General features: G+C 39.4%; 1 protein-coding gene across 1 annotated transcript in view; it reads left to right on the top strand.

Moving 5' to 3' along the window:
• Window positions 1–4,042: 4,042 nt before the first annotated feature.
• IFIH1 (interferon induced with helicase C domain 1) overlaps window positions 4,043–20,241 on the top strand; it is a 57,784-nt gene continuing 41,585 nt past the window's right edge. The window contains exons 1-3 of the mRNA XM_066345647.1: window positions 4,043–5,413; window positions 13,223–13,391; window positions 18,452–18,595. Coding sequence (XP_066201744.1) covers window positions 4,961–5,413; window positions 13,223–13,391; window positions 18,452–18,595 — 766 coding nt within the window. The 5' untranslated portion in view covers window positions 4,043–4,960. The remainder of the gene's footprint in view (window positions 5,414–13,222; window positions 13,392–18,451; window positions 18,596–20,241) is intronic.

The raw sequence follows: 20,241 nt of genomic DNA, 5'->3' as shown, positions 1-20,241 counted from the left end.
GCAAGTGAAGAAGAAGAAGAAGGAGAAGAAGAAGAAGAATTATTTTAGAAGGATTTCTTTATTAAACTAAATTTATTGTCATTTTCTTTGGAAAAGGCATTACTGCCATGTATGGCCATTAAACTGTAGCTCTGGTTTGTCAAAATAAAAATGGCAGCTATTAATATTAATACTTCTTAATTATAGAAAACTAAAATAAAAAGTGATATAATAGTAGAAATCTATTATCTAGTATATTGCTGAGTTAATATTTAAATAACAAAAGGCTAAAAGTTGGCTTTTGAAACTGATGGAGACTAAACTGTGTCTTTTGAGTTTAAAAAGAAAAGGCGCCTGACCAGGTGGTGTCGCAGTGGATAGAGCATCGAACTGGGATGCGGAAGACCCAGGTTCGAGACCCCAAGTTCGCTAGCTTGAGTGAGGGCTATCTGGTTTGAGCAAAAGCTCATCAGCTTGAGCCTAAGGTCACTGGCTCAAGCAAGGGGTTACTTGGTCTGCTGAAGGCCTGCAGTCAAGGCACATAAAAAAAAACAAAACAAAGGCCAGCCTATATCTATAATATAGATCAGCAGAATTTTCTCCCTCAAAAGATAGAGGAAATAGAAACTTACATTTAGAAAATAAGAAAATGAATGAAAGTGAAACCTATTAGAAGAAACTTAGAAGAAAACATCTATTCAAACAAAAAGCAGAAAATAACCTAAATCACAATGCAAAAATATAGATAAAGAAAAAAGGTACATTTTGAGAAACTTTTGGTTTGACTTTTGCTTCCTCAACCTCCTTCCTCCAGAAGGGGCTATCAAGATTATGGTAGATTCCTAAAAAGGGGTTTCTTTCTATTTTCCCTTCTGTGCTTAGTTCTCATCACTCAATCCTCATCCAGCAGAGTTACTCATACTTGAGAGTAAATATGAATTGTTACTGATTGATATTATGTGATGCTACTAGTGAGAGGTAGGAGAGGGCATCTATTCGGAATGTCAACCAGTGACACTATATCTTCATTATTATCTAGACTCTTACTAAAATCAAGAACAAGACAAGGCTGCCCACTCTTATTCAACATAGTTCTGGAAGTCCCAGCTAGAGCAATCAGGCAAGATAAAAGGAAAGATTGAAGGAAGGAAGGAAAGGAGGAAAGAAGGAAAGAAGGGAGAGAAGGAGAGAGGAAGGGAAGGAAGGAGGGAGGGAGGGAAGGAAGGAAGGAGAGAGGGAGGGAGGGAAGAAGAAAGAAAGGATGGAAGGAAGGAACGAAGGGAGGGAAGGAGAGAGGGAGAGAGGGAGAGAGGGAAGGAGGGAAGAAGGAAAAAAGAAAGATCAGAATTTAAAAAGAAGATGTAAAATTGTCTCTATTTGCAGATGACACAATGTTATGTGTAAGAAATCCTAAAGGCTCCACCAAAAATGCTAGATCTAATCAACAAAGTCAGTCAAGTTTTAGAATACAAAATCAATATACAAAGTTCAGTAATGTTTCTATACTAAACCAATTATCTGAAAGAGAAATAAAATAAATAATCTCATTTTAAAATAGCATTAAAACAATAAAATACTTAGAAATAGACCTTATTTACCATAGTCCTCACAACATTTATCTTTTCCTGGTTCACTGTATATTCTCTAATTATTATTTATTATCTGTCTTCCAATTCTCATTAGAATGTGAGTTCCAAAAATGTAGAAACTTGTTCAGTTTTATTTACTGCACCTTCATTAGTGCTGGGCATATAGTAGGTACTTAATAAATATATTTTAAAAAACAATCGAATGAATGAATAATATTATCTGAATTCAAACATTTAAACTTCCGCTTTTGACCCTCTTTCAACAGGACAGCAATTTCATGGTGTTAAGAAAAATAACATTATTTCCCCACATTTAATCAGCAATCCCATCTCATTCCCCAGTGTTTGAAACTAAAGAACAAAAGGATAATTGGAGGGGATAGAATGTTTTTAGCTTGTTTTTAGTTTAATATGCTGAATGAAACTTACCTGCATATGGTGCGGAGCACTTTCTTATAATAACCCTGAAAGATATCTTTGTAGAACTAATAACTAAAATTAACAATTTGAATACTTATGTAGAATCATCTAATTTGATTCTCCTTGACCTAGGTACAAGGTCAACTCTTTATATCAAGTAAAGATATAGTAGTACTTTATGAAGAAACAGAAAATAGTATAAATCAGGCTCATCTATAAGGCCAAAGTTTCATTTCACTCCAGCAGCTTTTGCTTTGTATTTAAGATTTATACACTGCTACAGTCAAGGCAAATAAAATCCTATACAGGGGAAAATCATCAAGGGCCTACTATTTGTATGGTACTGGTTACTGTGTAAATGTGTCCTTTCTTCAAGTAGTGTACAATCAGTTAAGGAAGAAAAAGCTTTAACTATAATGGATAGAAAATAGAGCTATGGCCGGGTAGTTCAGTTGGTTGGAGCATTGTCCTGATATGCCAACCAATGAAGAGTCAACCAATGAATTCATAAATAAACAAAACAACAAACTGATGTCTCTCCTTCTCTCTCTCTCACCTTCCTTCCTCTATCTCTAAGATAAACAATTAATTAAAAAATAAAAATAAGCCTGGCCTGGGTTGTTGCAGTGGATATAGTGTCAACCTGGAATGCTGAAGTTGCTGGTTTGAAACCCTGGGCATGCTGGGTCAAGACACAAAGGACAAGCAACAAGCAAGCAATGAACAGCTCAAGTGAAGCAACTATGAATTGATACTTCTCATTCCCCACCCCTCTCTGTAAAATCAATAAATAGAATCTTTAAAAAAATAAAAAATATAAAAAGTAAATTTGCTGTAAAGTGCTTAACTGGATATTTAATTTTTTAAACGTATTGATTTTAGACAGGAAGGGAAAAAGTGAAAAATATTGATTTATTGTTCCACTTATTTATGCATTCATTGGTTGAGTCTTTTTATTTTTAGGTAGTTTTTTTTTAATTGACTTTTTTTCAGGTGACACTGGTTAACATAATTGTACAAGTTTCAGGTGCTCAGTTCTACAACACATCCCTGTACACTGTATGGTGTGTTCATCCCCCCATAAGTCAAGTCTTTGTTCATCACTATTTATGCCCCCTGTACCCTACTTTCCTCCACCTCTCCCCACCCCCTGCCTGGCAATCATCACACTGTTGTCCATGAGTTATTTCTTTTTTGTCCTTTTTTGCTCAATCTTTCTACCCACCTCAGCCAGCTCTCCCACCCCCAACCCCACCCCACAACCAGCTCTCTGTATATGAGTCTGTATCTTTTTTGCTTGTTAGTTTGTTTTGTTACTTCACTGGTGGATTCTTGTATGTGCCGTACCCTTTCTGGGGATCAAACACACAATCTTAGTGTATCCAGATGATACTCTAACCAATGGAGCTACACAGCTAGGGCCAATCAATTGAATATTTTGTATACTTCTGGTAAACATAAAGGCTGTATTTCTTTAATCCAGTCCAAAGCATGGCCAGGTTTCCCTGGGCTATGTAGGCATTGTTGAATGTGCTTTTTGGTAGCCTAAATGACCCCTCCATCCTCCCTGTAATTCTGGATCATGGGGTTCTCATTATGAAGCATAGATACCACACCCACCGTCACCCAGGGCAGCAGAATGCCTGAGTAGCAACCTGAAGGACTCATGTTTGTGGCTACTGTACTAAAATGAAGCTGCCATTTTTCAGTGTGGGTGTCTTTTTTTCCCCTCATGACATCGACAAATGTTGATGTTTACTACAAGTTGGTACATTAGTTGCTAATTAAGTTCCTAGCTGCTTCAGCCAAAACTTTCTGTATTGAATCCAAGAAAAGAATGGCAGCTATGTCAAAAATAAGTTCTTGGAGATTTTGTTTTGTTTTATTAAAGGAAAGTTGTATATTAAAGAATATGGGAAATTTACATGCTGGGAGATGGGAAACCTTCAATCTTGGCTTCCTCCTATAATGAGTTGGTGATTAAAGTCCCTCTGCGTCTGTCACCAGGCCCTGGTCATAGCCAAATAAATACATCAATCTACAAATGAGGCACTCAAATTAACTTTATTACCACTCAATCTTTTTCATACCCACACAGAAACTTCCCGAGGAAAGCTTTAGTTCCCGGAGACCCTCAGGACGCCAGGTTTATATCTAGAAAGGGTGCAGAGGTCACTTCATCTTGGGGTCCTGGGGTTATGCCTCTCTGGAAACGTGTCTTCTTAGCTTCATCTCTCCTCCAGTCCCTCGCAATCTCGTCTGGGGGTGGGGGCGCGAACCTGCCAGTGTCCCCCAGCCCCAGAGAACTGGCCCATGTTGGTGTCAGTTCCTCTTCACCTCTAGGCTGGAAAGCCCCGAATCACGCCCTTCCACGCTCCCACAGTTTAGCTGACAACGGGCCACGCAGGACGGCTGTGGGAAGGAAGTCTGATTTTTGAGGCAGAATGCTGGAAGGAAGGCAAAATACCCGCAGGGGGGCATTCTGGGGCATCACTGCCTTCGCCGGCGCGGGAGAGAGTTCGCTTTCCTTTCCTCTGTCCCGCGAGCCCCTGGCCAAAGGGCTCCCGGTGCCGGAACCGGCCCTGCGGTGGCTCCTCCCTGACCGATTGGCCACCCCCGCCCGGCGGCGGCTGACGCTCGGAAAATCCCGGCAGGGAGAATCGAAACGGAAACCAAACTGCTTAAAGCTTCCAGCTCCGCGAGCCGCAGGGCAGAGGGGCTGCGCGTCCGCCCGCCGCTGCGCCCCCGCCCGGAACCCGCCCGCCGGTGCGACCTCGCCGCCGCGTCTGTCCGGGGCGCTGTGGCCACTGGGCTGCTGTGGCCACTCGGGGGCTGTCAGCTGCCCTGCTGCCCTCCCTGCCACTCCGAGGCCACGGACGGTGGCACCCGCAGAGCACCTGTTGAGCAGAGAACAGCAACTTGTCCTTTTTTTTTTTATTATTTGGGAGAACTCCCTGTGCTGAGAAGGGAAGATGTCCAATGGGTATTCGGCAGACGAGCGTTTCCAATACCTCATCTCGTGCTTCCGACCCAGAGTGAAAATGTACATCCAGGTGGAGCCCGTCCTGGACTACCTGACCTTTCTGCCTGCAGAGGTGAAGGAGCAGATTGAGAGGACGGCCGCCACCACCGGGAACATTCAGGCAGTTGAGCAGCTCCTGCGCACCTTGGAGAAGGGGGCCTGGCCCCCGGGCTGGACTAGGTTATTTGTGGAGGCCCTCCAGAGAGGGGGCAGCCCTTTAGCTGCCCGCTACGTGAACCCTGAGCTCACAGACTTGCCCTCTCCGTCCTTTGAGAACTACCATGATGAGTGTTTCCAACTCCTGAACCTCCTGCAGCCCACTCTAGTGGACAAGCTGGCGGTTAGAGATGTCTTGGATAAATGTCTGGAGATGGAGCTGTTGACAATTGAAGACAGAAATCGGGTAGGTGTCGGTTCAGATAGAATTGGGCTTTTTTTTCTTTATTTTATTTTATTATTATTATTATTACTTTTTGCATTTTTTTTCTGAAGCTGGAAACGGGGAGACAGTCAGACAGACTCCCGCATGCGCCCGACTGGGATCCACCCGGCACGCCCACCAGGGGGCGACGCTCTGTCCACCAGGGGGCGATGCTCTGCCCATCCTGGGCGTTGCTATGTTGCGACCAGAGCCACTCTAGCGCCTGAGGCAGAGGCCACAGAGCCATCCCCAGCGCCCGGGCCATCTTTGCTCCAATGGAGCCTCGGCTGCGGGAGGGGAAGAGAGAGGCAGAGAGGAAGGAGAGGGGGAGGGGTGGAGAAGCAGATGGGCGCTTCTCTTGTGTGCCCTGGCCGGGAATCGAACCCGGGACTTCTGCACGCCAGGCCCATGCTCTACCACTGAGCCAACCGGCCAGGGCCTATTTTATTTTATTGTATTTTATTTTATTTTTTATTAAATTTAATGCAGTGACATTGATAAATCAGGGTACATATGTTGAGAGAAAACATCTCCAGATTATTTTGACATTTGATTGTGCTGTATACCCCTCCCCCAAATGTCAAAAAATATACAGAATTGGGCTTTTAGGCAGGTTTTGCAACTCGCAGCTGATCATTTTATCTGGACCATTACAAATGTTCGTTCTTTGACATCTTTGGATAAATACGCGTCCTTCTGTCCTTGAGAAGAAAAATATCTAGGCACTTAAAACAGAATTTTGAATATTTAAACACAAAAGGCGATTTTTTCCTAATTTTTTCACTGAAACAGGCTGAGTTAATTCTAGAATAGTAATGTGTGCTAATAGATAACATTTATTGAACACTTACCATGTGCAATTAGTATATTTTTCAAAATGTATCATCAGAGGTCATGCTCAGAGTAATCCAGTGAGGTGTATGTTATTAGCTCTATTTTACAGGTGAGAAGACTGAGGCAGGTCAAATAACTTGCCCAAGGTTTCTAAGGAAAACAGAGGCAGGGCTAGAGAGTACTGATGGTGTGGAATTTTAGGTCTTATTTAATAAACTTCCATCAAACAGAGAACAGCAAAACATAACCCATGGATTAAATCTAGGCTGCTACTGGGTTCTGCTAGGCCCTGAAGCTAATAATGGTTTTAAATTTAAAAATTTTCAGTGTTTATAAAGAAAGTTTTATTAGAACATAGCCATGCTCACTCATTTACATATGATGACTGCTTTTTGCACTTCAGAAGCAGTTGGACAGAGAACTGATAACCCACAAAGCTTAAACATTTATTATGTGGACTTTAGAGAAAATATTTGTCAATATCTGGCCTATATTATATGTTATGCCATTTAGTCTTGGTCTAAATGGGGAAATTACATATGATACACAGACTTTTTTTTCTCTAAAGTTTCAATTCTCTGAGAATTAAAATTTGGAGACAACTCATTAAAAATACGTCTCGTTACAGTTTTTCATCTTAGTGAAGGAGTAATGTATTTTTTAGGTGGCATTTGGACAGGGTGAATGTTGCAAGTTCCTACACTTACTGTAATAATGTTCTATTGTTCAATGTTTTTCAGTGATTAAGAATGTACTATGAACAGAAATGGTGACCTATTTGAATCAGAAACATTCAAGACTGTAGGTCAAAAACCTTATTTTGAAAGGCAAATAAGGAAATAAACCCATGACAAAAAGTCAAAGGATTTGTCTGACATGCTATGAATTTGACTTTTTTAAAAATTCTTTTCAATTTTTTAATTGTTTGTATCATCATTACAAAGTTTTGGGCCTTGGACTCATATCAGCCTATGAGTGGCTGAGTCGTTAGTGACTAAAGTTAACGCTCCTTTGTAGATTTGACAGTCATGGGGCCTGTCCAAAGACCTAAGCTTGCATCTAATTTTGATAGCTAGTTTTCCCAAAAAGTAAATTACTTTACACTGTTGTCTGTAACGTTTATGTAGTTTTGTGTATTGAGAACCAGCTAGAACGCATTATAGTAGTCCAGCTGGATATGACAAATGTGTACATCACTGTGGCAGAATCTTAATTTGGAAGACAGTATGCAGCCTTCAAGCCAGCTGGAGATGGAAGATGGCATTTCCAGCCACAGTAGCTGTTAGGAAGTCCAGAAGCAACAGAGTCCAGTAACACCACAAAGCTGTTTATGTTTGGTGGGTATGATGTCCCGATTGCCAGCGAAACAGCACTTCTCCTTATTTACTCTAAATACTTCTGCCTATCAGCATCACTTTTGTCTTGCCTGGATTGAATTTCCTCCAGCTAGATTTTATCCAAGTTCTTGATTCTGGCAAGCTTGGAGGCAGCTAGCAGTAATGCAAGGGAGTTGACACAAAGAAGAGATAGAGGAAAGGGACATTTGTGTACTGGTAGCAGTTAAGGCTGAAGCAACACAAACTCTCCCTCAGATTTGTATTTCAGAAGAGGCACTGAAAGATGGAGGAGCTGTGTATTTGAGGCTGTCCTAGGAGGAGTGTCTGTGAGATTCTGGAATGGTTTTTGTGCACACCATTTTACAGGTATCATCAGAATAAAAAAATAAGCCATGGAGGATGATGGGAAGGACATTCTATGTTTAGCAAAATCAATTGGTATGGAGGTCACTGATGAATGTTCATCTTAAAAGCAAAGTGCAGTGGAAAAAGCATGAGCATTTGGAATGGAAAGACCTGGATGTAATATCTTTGTTTCTTACTATATGTCTTACTTTGGGCCAAGTTTTTATACGTTTCCTGATCCTAAGTTTACCCATGGGAATTAATATAATAATAATTCACCTCTCACTCAGAGAATTTTAGTGAACACAAAGTCATGCTTATGGAAAAGCTATATAAATAGTAAAGAACTATTTTGCTATGAGGATGTTGATGATATTATCATTCACTTGGTTACGTTTCCTTATGAATTTACAGTTTCAGAAATTTAGGTAAATTTCCCATGTGGAAATTGAGATCTGCTTCTTAAAGTCCCTGGATTAAACTGTGATTTGAAGAGGAAATTATAACTTTCATCTTTAAGCTCCCAGAACCTAGCCAAGACTGTCTAGTGTTTGTACTTAATAAATATTGATTGATTAATAATTAAGTGATTGATTATATTTATGTATTTCCAAAAAGTTATCTGACATAGAGATGAAAACATATCATATAATGAATCATGTCAGGCATTGGGGAATGAATGGATGATAAACATAAGAGTTCAAAATTTGCTTTCTGGACAGCTTTAAGTAGGATTTAACTAAGTAGTCAGGATTTCTAAGAAAATGATATTTTATTTTAATTTTTTTCCTGTTTTCCAGCAGACATTTTTTTTTTTTTAACGGAGACAGAGAGAGGGATAGATAGGGACAGACAGACGGGAACGGAGAGATGAGAAGCATCAATCATTAGTTTTTCGTTGCGCATTGCGACACCTTAGTTGTTCATTGATTGCTTTCTCATATGTGCCTTGACCGTGGGCCTTCAGCAGACCGAGTACCCCTTGGTAGAGCCAGCGACCTTGGGTCCAAGCTGGTGAGCTTTTGCTCAAACCAAACTAACCCGCACTCAAGCTGGTGACCTTGGGGTCTCGAACCTGGGTCCTTCCGCATCCCAGTCTGACACTCTATCCACTGCACCACTGCCTGGTCAGGCACAGCAGACATTTTTTACTTGGTCTGTTAGGTTAGGGTTCCAATTTCTACACTCTAGTCCCTCTTCCCCATATATCACAGCTTCTGAAAATGATCCTAGATTTAATTTTGTGTCCAGTGATTACCTAAAGAAACTTATGTAATTTATTTACTTATTCATTTATTTCTTTTAAATCTATTGACTGGCACAAAGATGCCATGATAGTGAAAAGATCAGAGAATAACGGATATTTTCTATGCTTTCATAGAGTGTATGTTGAGGTGTTGATTGGTGTTCATTCTTCCAACAAGTAGTTAAGAATGTCTAGCCTGTGCTAGACACTGTTGTGAATTATGGTGAGTCAGCAATGAGTACAAGGCTCACTTTATCCATCATTATTATAGAATGATCATTAACTGTAGGGAGTACTGACCTGTTTCTGTTTTAAGATGCCAATTGAACATCTTGGCCTCTTCACTTTAGACAACCATGAACTCTGGAAAAGAAGTGATCACATAAATACTTCCATAATGTCAATATCAACCCCAAACAGTTGAACAGAGGTGCATGTTTCAGCCCTAACCAGTGCATACACACTTCTTGTCCTGGAAGACCCCACATAACTTTTATTTTCATAAGAGAACTAGTGAGGCTGTGACTGGTCACCTGGAAACCTAGTCCAGTTTTCCCTACATGAAGTTGAGTGCCCTAGTCACTCCCCTCCAGCTCATTGTATTACTAAATTAGGAAAGTTAAGAATTTTATTAGCAGGGAAAAATATTACTAAGAAACCAGCTACGTTGATATGCCAATACATAACTCATTTGGTAAGGCATTAACTTTGTGGGGAACTAGTTCTTAAAAATTCTTTGTTTTTAATGTGAGTTTTACTTTCTGGTTTACTGGTACTGAGAGTTGAGCTCTCCTGTATTAAGAAATCTTTATATTTAAATGGTTACCAAAGGTTATGAAGAGGAGAATCAGCAATTTTATCAAACTGTACAATTGTGTTGGCAAACAGTACTTAATGGAGATATTGGTTATTCCACTCATTTTTGTTGGAAAGAAAAAACATCATTCAAAGAATTTACAATATGAAAGAATTGAATTGTATTACCCACAAATTCACATTTATTTTATATTCCTTAAATTAGCTAACAATATATTCATAGACATTTTAAATTAATTTCATATTCAGAGAAAGTTTAGTGCAGAAAGAACATGAGTGGGAATCATATTTCCTGTTGTAGCTTCAAGTCTAAATATTTACTTCCCAAGAATTTCAGCAATCAGGTTTATGTATCAGAATCTAATATCTTTACTGTGTTTTAGGAAAGTAGATTAAGTAAAAAAGAAAAAAAAAAGAATGTGGTTTTTTCAAAGGGTATTGATGTATTTTCTGGCATCCAAACTGTGAAGATTCCTTAAAAATTCAGAATGTGAATGAAGGTGACAAAATTGCATAGGTATTATATGTAGTTCCATATTCAAATAATAAAAATACTTATGGAAAATAGTGACATAAGGGTTCTTAAATGCCTGATCTCAATGAGGACAAAACAAGTTTGACAAATGTAACTTTACAGTAAAAACCAACTGATCAATAAATACTTAAAGGAAATTCAATAAATAGAATGTGTCTAGGTTTTTAATAAAAGTATTACAGTGCCTCACTTGTTCTTTTAAGGGAAATTCTTTCTGATTAAATTAGCAGATAATGATAAGGCATCATAGACACCATTGACGACAAAAAATTTTTATTAGGAGATTAGTGAAGTTATAGGAAAAGATAAGAAATGAGCAAGAACCTGCTTATACATGCTGTAGGGAAAATGAACTGAAATCACCTAAAATTATTAAGTTCAGGTAGTTATTATAACCCTTCTTGCCAGAAAGTGAATTTAAGATTAAGACAACTATTAGCTGTAGTTATAGTCCAGGAAGGCAACATTGGATGGAGTCAGTTGCCTGGGGTCAGCTTCAACCTTCCCCATTTACTAGCTCTGGGTCCTCAAGAAAGTAACTGGACTTCTCTGTACTTTGGATTGTTGATACCTGAAATGGATGATAATTATTACCTTTTTTTTAAAGTTGTAGAGTTAATAGATACAGAGATTTTATAATAGCATGATTAACTATTTGTTACTAAGACTGAAATATTTTGGGGATAGAAACCATGCTGTACACTTATGTACTAAGTACAGTTGGCTGGTGAAGTGTTTGTAAAGTAGATGTTTTTCCTGGCCATCCATAAAAACAGCTAACACGGAATTTGTGCCAGACATTGTTCCAAAAGTGCAAATTCCTGACTTTAAAAAGCTTATGAAGGCCCTGGCTAGTTGGCTTAGTGGTAGGGTGTTGGCCCAGCAGGTGGATGTTCCAGGTTCAATTCCCTGTCAGGGCACAAACAAGTGCCCATCTGCTTCTTCATCCCTCCCCTTCTTGCTTCTCTTTTCTCTCTCTTTCTCTTCTCCTCCTGCAGCCATGGCTCAATTGGTTTGAGTCCATCAGCGCTGGCTGCTGAGGATGACTCTGTGGAGCCTCTGCCTCAGGTGCTAAAAATAGCTTGGTTGCAAGCATGGCCCCAGGTGGGCAGGACATCGGCCCCAGATGGAGGTTGCTGGGTGTATCCTAGGTTGGTGCGCATGCAGGAATCTGTCTTTCCATCTCCCCTCCTCTCACTTGGAAAAGAAGAATAAGAAAAGAAAAGCTAATGATGTATATTTATTGAAAGTAAGAAATATATAAAGTTTTTAGGAAAGACTAATCTAGTTAAACAATTGAAATTACACCTGTAGTTAATGAGCAAATATTGACAGGGACCCTTGAAAATATCTAACTCAGTATATCTCATTTAAACTGCTGATTAGAATTATGAAATTGTTTTTAAAAATATTTTCTAGTTTCCCAGCTTGGACAAAATAAGTCAGAATTTTGGGAGTACATCCCATACATCAGTATTCATGAGAACTCCCCAGGTGATTCTAGTGTGCAGCAAGGATGGAGGGTGCCTGAAACTTCTTTCCAGTTGCTTCATTTTACACAGAGAGAGACTGAAGCCCAAAGAGATAGAGTAGCTTGCCTAATGGCACAGCAAGCTGATGATGTCCTATCTGATTGTTTTCTGGTCTAAATGTGGCTTGTATTAGTCTTTTCTTTAACTGTTTGGTGCTCTATTAAGAATTGGAGAGCTGTAGTATGACAATGATTACACAAATGGTTCACATTTAGAAAAATTTGCTTACATTAATCTGAAAAGGAAATTAAATGAAGGTTAAGGATTATAATGAATGTATGCTCCTTACTTTAAAAAAGAGATAGATATAGAAATAAATTTTCTCTCATAATATTAAAAAAACACCAATTTAAACCTGACGGCTGGTGGCACAGTGGATAGTGTTGACCTAAGACGCAGAGGACCCGGGTTCGAAACCCCCCGAGTTTGCTGGCTTGAGTGCAGGCTCATCTGTTTTGAGCACTGGGTCACCGGCTTGAGCATGGGATCATCGACATGATCCCATAGTTGCTGGCTTGAGCCCCAAGGACATTGGCTTGAGCAAGGGGTCACTGGCTCGGCTGCAGTACCCCAGCCAAAACACATGTGAGAAGCAATCGATGAACAGCTAAAATAATGCAACTATGAGTTGATGCTTCTCATCTTTCTCCCTTCCTGTCTCTGTCTCTCTCTGTGTGTCTCTGTCTGTCTCTCCTTCTCTCAAAGTAAATAAATAAACACCAATTTAGGAAAAATATGATAGTAATGAAAAATATTGCAAATATTAAATAGGCAAGAATATAAATCTGTGATAATAATTACTTCATAATGGTTATAGTGAAGAAACAGGAATTGGATAAGAAAATTTGATTACCCATTTGCAGACTCCATGAGTTAAAAGTAAAAACTAGGCCCAAATATACAGAAAGAAAGTGATGCAAGTAGAATATGGCTCGAGAAGAAAGGCCCTTTCTTTTGCACCTTTATCAGAATGGCTCAGGTAAAACACTTGCTGCCACAAGTGGCCTTGCTGTCTTCTTTGGTGTTTGAAATAAGCCTTTGTTTATACTTATGCTTAATTGCTCAATTTTTTCTAAAGGCCAGTTCCTTTTAAACTTAATTCAGAAGATGTCTGACCTTCTTTAATTTCACTTTTGTCCTAAACAGATTTCTGCCGCAGAAAACAACGGAAACGAAGCAGGTGTGAGAGAGCTACTGAGAAGGATTGTGCAGAAGGAGAACTGGTTTTCTACATTTCTGACCGTTTTGAGGGAAACAGAAAATGAAGCCCTGGCCCAAGAGTTGACAGGCCCCACGGCCCCTGGGAGCAGCGCAGGTACTTCTAACTCTGCCAGGGAAGAGTTTGCACGTTTCGCTTGGGGATTGAGAGTTCAATGAAACTTGTAGACACAAGGCCAAACACTAAGACATTTAGAACCAAAATTTCAAAACTGAAAGGGGTTTGAGAGATCATCTCCTTTAACCTCTTTACAAATGAGGAAACTGCTGCCTGGGAAATGATTAATCAACAGAAAACCACAAACTCGGCAAAATGGGCGAGATTGTTGGCAGCGGACGGACTTCTAGTCCAACACCCTTCTCACCACCCCTCTTGTTTTAGAAACAAAGTGATTGCCTGGAGTTTTTTATCAAGATACTTTTTACATTGAACAGATATAAATAATTTGGAAGAAAATGTTTTAATGGTTATTACCACTCTGCTGCATGGTCTCTTGTTGTATTTATATATATTTAAAGGAATTCATTAAATAGTAGACGAAAGGTCTATAATAGCCAACATACTTCAATATCATTTCATGTGACTTTTTAAAATTATTCAATTATAATAAGAAAAGGTAACATTTTAGAGCCTTTTCACATGTATTATTTGTAAATCTAGTTTAAACTGCCATCTTATCTTTCTCTTTAGAGTATGTATCCTGTGTTTTCAAAAATAGCATATGTAAGGCAAATTGGAAGTTAATTGGTAAAAACTGATTTAAATGAATTAGAATCATTTCAAGCTCACATCTGCTCATTCAATCATTCAGTCATTCAGCCCTGCATTTCATGAGTGCCAAGCACCGTGTGTCGGCTGGGGACGTGGACATAAAGGAGCCATACAAATTCCTATCCCCATGCCCCACACTTTTTTTTTTTTTTTTACAGAGACAGAAAGTCAGAGTGAGGGATAGACAGGGACAGACAGACAGGAACGGAGAGATGAGAAGCATCAATCATTAGTTTTTCGTTGTGCATTGCGATACCTTAATTGTTCATTGATTGCTTTCTCATATGTGCCTTGACCGTGGGCCTTCAGCAGACTGAGTAACCCCTTGCTTGAGCCAGAGACCTTGGGTCCAAGCTGGTGAACTTTTGCTCAAACCAGATAAGCCCACGCTCAAGCTGGTGACCTCGGGGTCTCGAACCTGGGTCTTCCGCATCCCAGTCCGATGCTCTATCCACTGCGCCACCGCCTGGTCAGGTGCCCCACACTTTCTAATGAAATAAGATACCCAATAAACTATTTTCTAAGTTATCTATGTAAAATAGAAAGATAGTTGCTAAGTTATTAACAGAATATTATGTTTTTATATTACATTAATTAAATAGCTCAATTTTGCCTAGTGGTTTGAAATACACACAGATATACATGCACATCAAGATGCATATATATCTTGATCTATCTACATATATACATGTATATATGTATGTGTGTGTGTGTATATATATATGGGGGGAATATTTTTACTATGAGGTATATAAAGGCTCTAAAGGTGTTTGGGCAAGGTCTTTTATCTTCACCCCCAAACAAGTGCTTTGCAGTGTGGTATGTTTGAGACCCCTGCAAAGTAAAAATCTCAAGAGGCCTTGCGGCTATCCCTCCTCTCTTGACTTATTCGAGGGTTGGGGGCGGGGTGCCTGTTCAGTCAAACTTGGTCCATTCAGCTTTCAGAATGCGCGATCTGTGCACAATCAGATTCCAGGGCTTCCGCTGCCATTAAGTCCCTCTCAGCTAGAAGCATCTTTACTTCGCTTCATTTGTCTGGAAGAGCCTCAGTTGCAACATCAAGATTATGGGTTTTTGCTCTTGTACATTACAGCCCATCCGTTGTTTCCACAGCATATCTCTAAGGCCCGTTTGCTAAGTCTGAAGGTACTTCCAGCCAAAGCTACACACACTGATGGGGCCAAAATCCTCCTATACAGCTCAAGGATGAGCTGGACCCCAGTCCAGACCACCCCTCTCATGGCCAGTTCCCTTTCACTGCCCCGTGGGACACTCCATTCACGACAAACATTCTAAAGGGACATCTAAAGGGAATGACTACAGTTTGGGTTTTTTTCCTCTGGGATATTTTGGCCTCAGTGTATCAATGGATATTAAAAAGGGTGGCCTTTCAGATCACAGAAGACCTTCTCATGCCCACCCCCCAAATTAGAGTGTGTCTATCCATTTTACAGCTGGGCACAGTGTCATAATTATTTAGGAAAGGTCTAGTACACGATCTGCTCCAAAGCATCTTCTAGAGCAGGGGTAGTCAACCTTTTATACCTACCGCCCACTTTTGTATCTCTGTTAGTAGTAAAATTTTCTAACCGCCCACCAGTTCCACAGTAATGGTGATTTATAAAGTAGGAAAGTAACTTTACTTTATAAAATTTATAAAGCAGAGTTACAGCAAGTTAAAGCATATAATAATAATTACTTACCAAGTACTTTATGTCAGATTTTCGCTAGGTTTGGCAGAATAAATCTTTATAAAACAACTTGCTATAGTTAAATCTATCTCTTTATTTATACTTTGGTTGCTCTGCTACCTCCCACCATGAAAGCTGGAACACCCACTAGTGGGCGGTAGGGACCAGGTTGACTACCACTGTTCTAGATTCTCCTGACATCGACAACATGTCTGGCAATATGTCTTGATAAGATATTTTTAGTTCTACTTTACAAGGTGCCTTGCTAGAAGTTTAACACAATTTTTCAAATTGTGATTCTTTGAACAATAACAACCAATGGAGGGTATGTACGGCACATCTCAGGTAACACCTGTGTTGTAACACATCTCATCAGACACACATAGTACCAAAGCTTCCTCTTCACTGTCCTTTACTACAGCCTATAGCATTGTTACGCTTAGGTCTTCCTGCCTCTTTCAGAAGAGCTTAGGGATGGGTTTGTCCAGATTCTCTCAGCCCACAAGGAGATCTTGGCTGGCCAAGGCCAAGCATTAAATAAAAGTGGAAAGTCCTTGTGAAAAGAAAATCAGGGGCACCACATCTCCCTTCTGCTCCCTCTAGGCCCATGGCAGGTCCTCTCACAGCTGGGGCTTCTTTCCTTCCACCCAAAGTGGGCGATGAAGGAAACGGACTCAGGTAGGTGGGCTCTTAGGAGGCAGGGAGCAGAATAGAAATCAACGCATTCCAAATGGGTAGGACTTAACTTTTCATTCCCGCACAAAATCTGATCAGCGGAATCGGGAATTTAAATATTGTTTGCTGAACAGTACATTTTAGGGGAATCTAAGCATTTTTCTAGCAAGTCTTGATGACCAGCAAGTTAGCTGTGATAATTCTTGTGGTTAGAAGCTACTATGGACTAAATTGGGTCACCCTCAAATTCATATGCTGAAGTCCTAACTCCTAAAGAGACTCTATCTGGATATACGGTCTTTAGGATATATTTTTTTAAATTTTTATTTTTTTATTCATTTTTAGAGAGGAGAGAGAGACAGAGAGGGAGAGAGAGGAGAGAGAGACAGAGAGAAGAGGGGAGGAGCAGGAAGCATCAACTCCCATATGTGCCTTCACCAGGCAAGCCCAGGGTTTTGAACCAGCGACCTCAGCATTTCCAGGTCGACGTTTTATCCACTGCGCCACCACAGGTCAGGCCGAGAGATAATTAAGTTTAAATGAGGTCAGAAGAGTAGGCCCTAATCCAGTACAACTGTAGCGTTATAAGAAGAGGAAAAAATAGTCTCTCTGTCTCTCTTTCTCTCTCTTTTCTCTCCCGCATGTGAGGACATAGTCAGAAAGTGATCTTCTGTAACCTAAAGAAAGAACTCTCACCAGACACCAGACTGCCAGCACATTGATCTTGGACTTGCAATCCCAGAACTGGGAGAAAATACAATTCTGTTGCTCAGTCTATGGTATTATATTATGGTGGCCTCAACTGATGGATATGGGAGCCCAGGCTCTGAATCCTTATGCTTATTGAATCCTTGTTCTTTCACTTCCCTGGATGTGTTTCTTTGGCCAGGTACTTTCCCTCTCTGTTCCTCAGTTTACTTCTCTGTAAAGTGGGTATTTTAATACTATTTATTAGGGTTATTTTGAGGATTAAATAATTTAGCATATGAAATGTGCTTTTTGGTAAGCACAAAATAAGTTGACTATTATGATTATAAACTCCAAACATACTTCCTGTGTAGCTGCAAACATCGTCACGTTGTCTGGCCAAAGACGTAGTTCAAAGCCACAACAGTTTTTTTTTTTCAGGAAATTCTTCATACACATAACTCATTTTCTCTTTATTTTATAAGATGGCCTAATTCAAAATGATAGTTTATTATTTTTCTTAAAAACATCAGTCTTCTCCAACAGATGGTATCTTCAGAAGGATAGAAACTCTTGTTTTTCTTTGTAACCACTTAGTTCCTTAAGAAAATACTCAGTATATATTGGTTGAAAGAAGAAAGGCCAATGGGAGCAAGAAAGGGAAGAAGAAAAGAAGGGTATAGACTATTTCACTGAGTTTTTTAAAACCTCCAGAAATTCAGAATACATGCCTTTAGGCTGACATTAAAGCATATGTACGTCTCCTGTAAAATACATAGCGAGAGAACAAAATGGCAAGAGCACAAACTAAAGAAAAACTACCACCAAATTTGCATTTTCATTAATTCAGCCTTAAATGTGACTTTGCATCACAGAATAAGTGGCTTGCTCCCGAAAGGTGATGGTCAGATCAGAAAGCATTCCACTATTTTTGCAACTAGCATAATAGTTATTAAATAATCTTTTAAGATAAAATTTAATCATTACAAAGAATTTCTATGTCCACAGTAAAAATAAAAATACTGTGTCAGAATGAAAATGTTTCAAGCCTTTCAAAATGTCAAAGTACTGAAGTACGTTTGGGCAGATCTCTATGAGAGACCCACACGTGGTTTTGAGAGTAACAATAACAGGTATTCACAGTGTAGAAAAGCTTGCATTGCAATACGATTGACATTCTGTTGAAAATTTCAAGGTATTGCAGTATACTCAGGTAAATCTCTATTAGGAACCCCATTTTATTTTTAAAATAACAATAGATAGTGGTTTTATGTATACTGTATAAAAACTTGCACTGTACTATTTTTTACATTCTAATACTTTCATTCATAGAAAATGAGAATTTGTATCAAGATGGCCCTGAAGTTAAAGAGCTGCTTCTTTTAGACACAGATCAGCCAAGCCCAGAAAAACAGAACTCAGACATGGAGAATAATTCAACGAACTCATCTTTTTTGGATTCTTCTGTAGTTTCAGGTATTTGGAACACCTACATACTATACATACACTACTTAATATTTCCCCGAAATTGAATTGGTGCATTGAAGACATCAGAATCTGTTTAACAGAGGGGAAAGAATTTGGGCTTTGGGGTTTTATGAGCATTCTTATTAAAATAATATTTTTAGAAGAGATTAAGTTAAAATAATTCTTCTTGATGGCTGAAAATGTTTTCAAAACTAATGCAATATTAATATGTTATAATTAGGAACACATTTGGTTCTAATTTGACTTTATAAGACATCTGTGGTCCTTGAAATGTGATAAATATAAGTGTGCCCAATAAATCATAGTTTTCAAAGTACTTTGAAATCCATTATAGTCAGGTGCCACAGAAGCATGTTTTGGTCAATGACGGACCTCACATATGATGGAGGTCCCACAATATTATAATGGAGCTGCAAAATTCCTATTGGCTAGTGACACTGCAGCTGTTGTCAGGTGGTAGCACAGTGCATTGCTCACGTGTTTGTGGTGATGCTCTTGTAAACAGAGCTGCCAGTCCACAAGTATATAGTATATACAATTACGTACAGTACATAATACTTTTAATCAACGGCTGTATTGCTCGTTTATATATTTAATGTATTGTACTTTTTATCATTATTGTAGAGTGTACTCTTGCTTGTAAATAAAGAGTGTACTTATACATAAAACAGTTTGCTGTAAAACAGTATGCTGTGTTACCCCGGCAGCAGCCTCATACATCTCATTTTACTGCGTCTGTCGATTGCATCATTTTTTGTTGTGCTGGATTTAATCTTGTATTGTTTGGTGCAGTAACATGCTGTAAAGGCTTGGAGCCTGGGAGCAATCAGCTATACCTCTAACCTCAGTGCACAGCCGGCTATTCTATCCAGGTTTGTGTATGTGCACTCCATAATGTTCGCACAAACAACAAAGTCACCTAAGGACGTTTCTCAAAATGCATCCCAGTTGTGAAGCAGCTTGTTTCATTCAAAGCTCTGATAATTAAGTAAGGCCATTACCTTTTCCCGATTTTATAGACTGGCCTGTCTCAGAGAGGGTCAGCTGGATTGTAGAGACGAAAACCCAGGCTGTAGAAGGGAAGTGGACGGGCGCTAACCTGGCGCTGACTTGAACTGCCGTGACGGATTGGTGTGAGAACTAGATACCACTATGTCCTTTTTTTTTTTTATATATGAGACAGTCCCGGAAAGATCAAACTAATTTAATTTTGTTCCTCTCTTTAATTTGCTCACAATAGACTTCTTCTCTCCTCTCTTATCTCCCCCAAAATGCCACATTCTATTTTCTCAGGAAATACTTCAAGTCTGTGGTGTGCTGATAAATATTTCACAAGTAGCTCCCTGGGAAAAGAAAATAAGCCCCAATTGGTAGCATGTACTAATCTCCACGGTATAAATGCTCTCATTTAGGCTGATTTCAAGCTTCCAACATAATGTCAGTGAGCACAGCGTTGTGGGGGCCGTGCAGTAGCACACCATTCTGTGGCATTTCCACCATACAGATGCAATAGGCACAAATAGCCTCAACATCATAGGTAATATAGTGAAATGATCAGGAAATGATGGGTTTTAAGTTTTCATTGCCTCTGTTTTAATATAATTTATTTAGTTTTAACATAACAGAATTTTATT

The sequence above is a fragment of the Saccopteryx leptura genome, chromosome 7 (genome assembly GCF_036850995.1).
Source record: "Saccopteryx leptura isolate mSacLep1 chromosome 7, mSacLep1_pri_phased_curated, whole genome shotgun sequence".
Lineage (NCBI taxonomy): Eukaryota > Metazoa > Chordata > Mammalia > Chiroptera > Emballonuridae > Saccopteryx > Saccopteryx leptura.
This window is presented reverse-complemented; position numbering and strand designations above follow the sequence as displayed.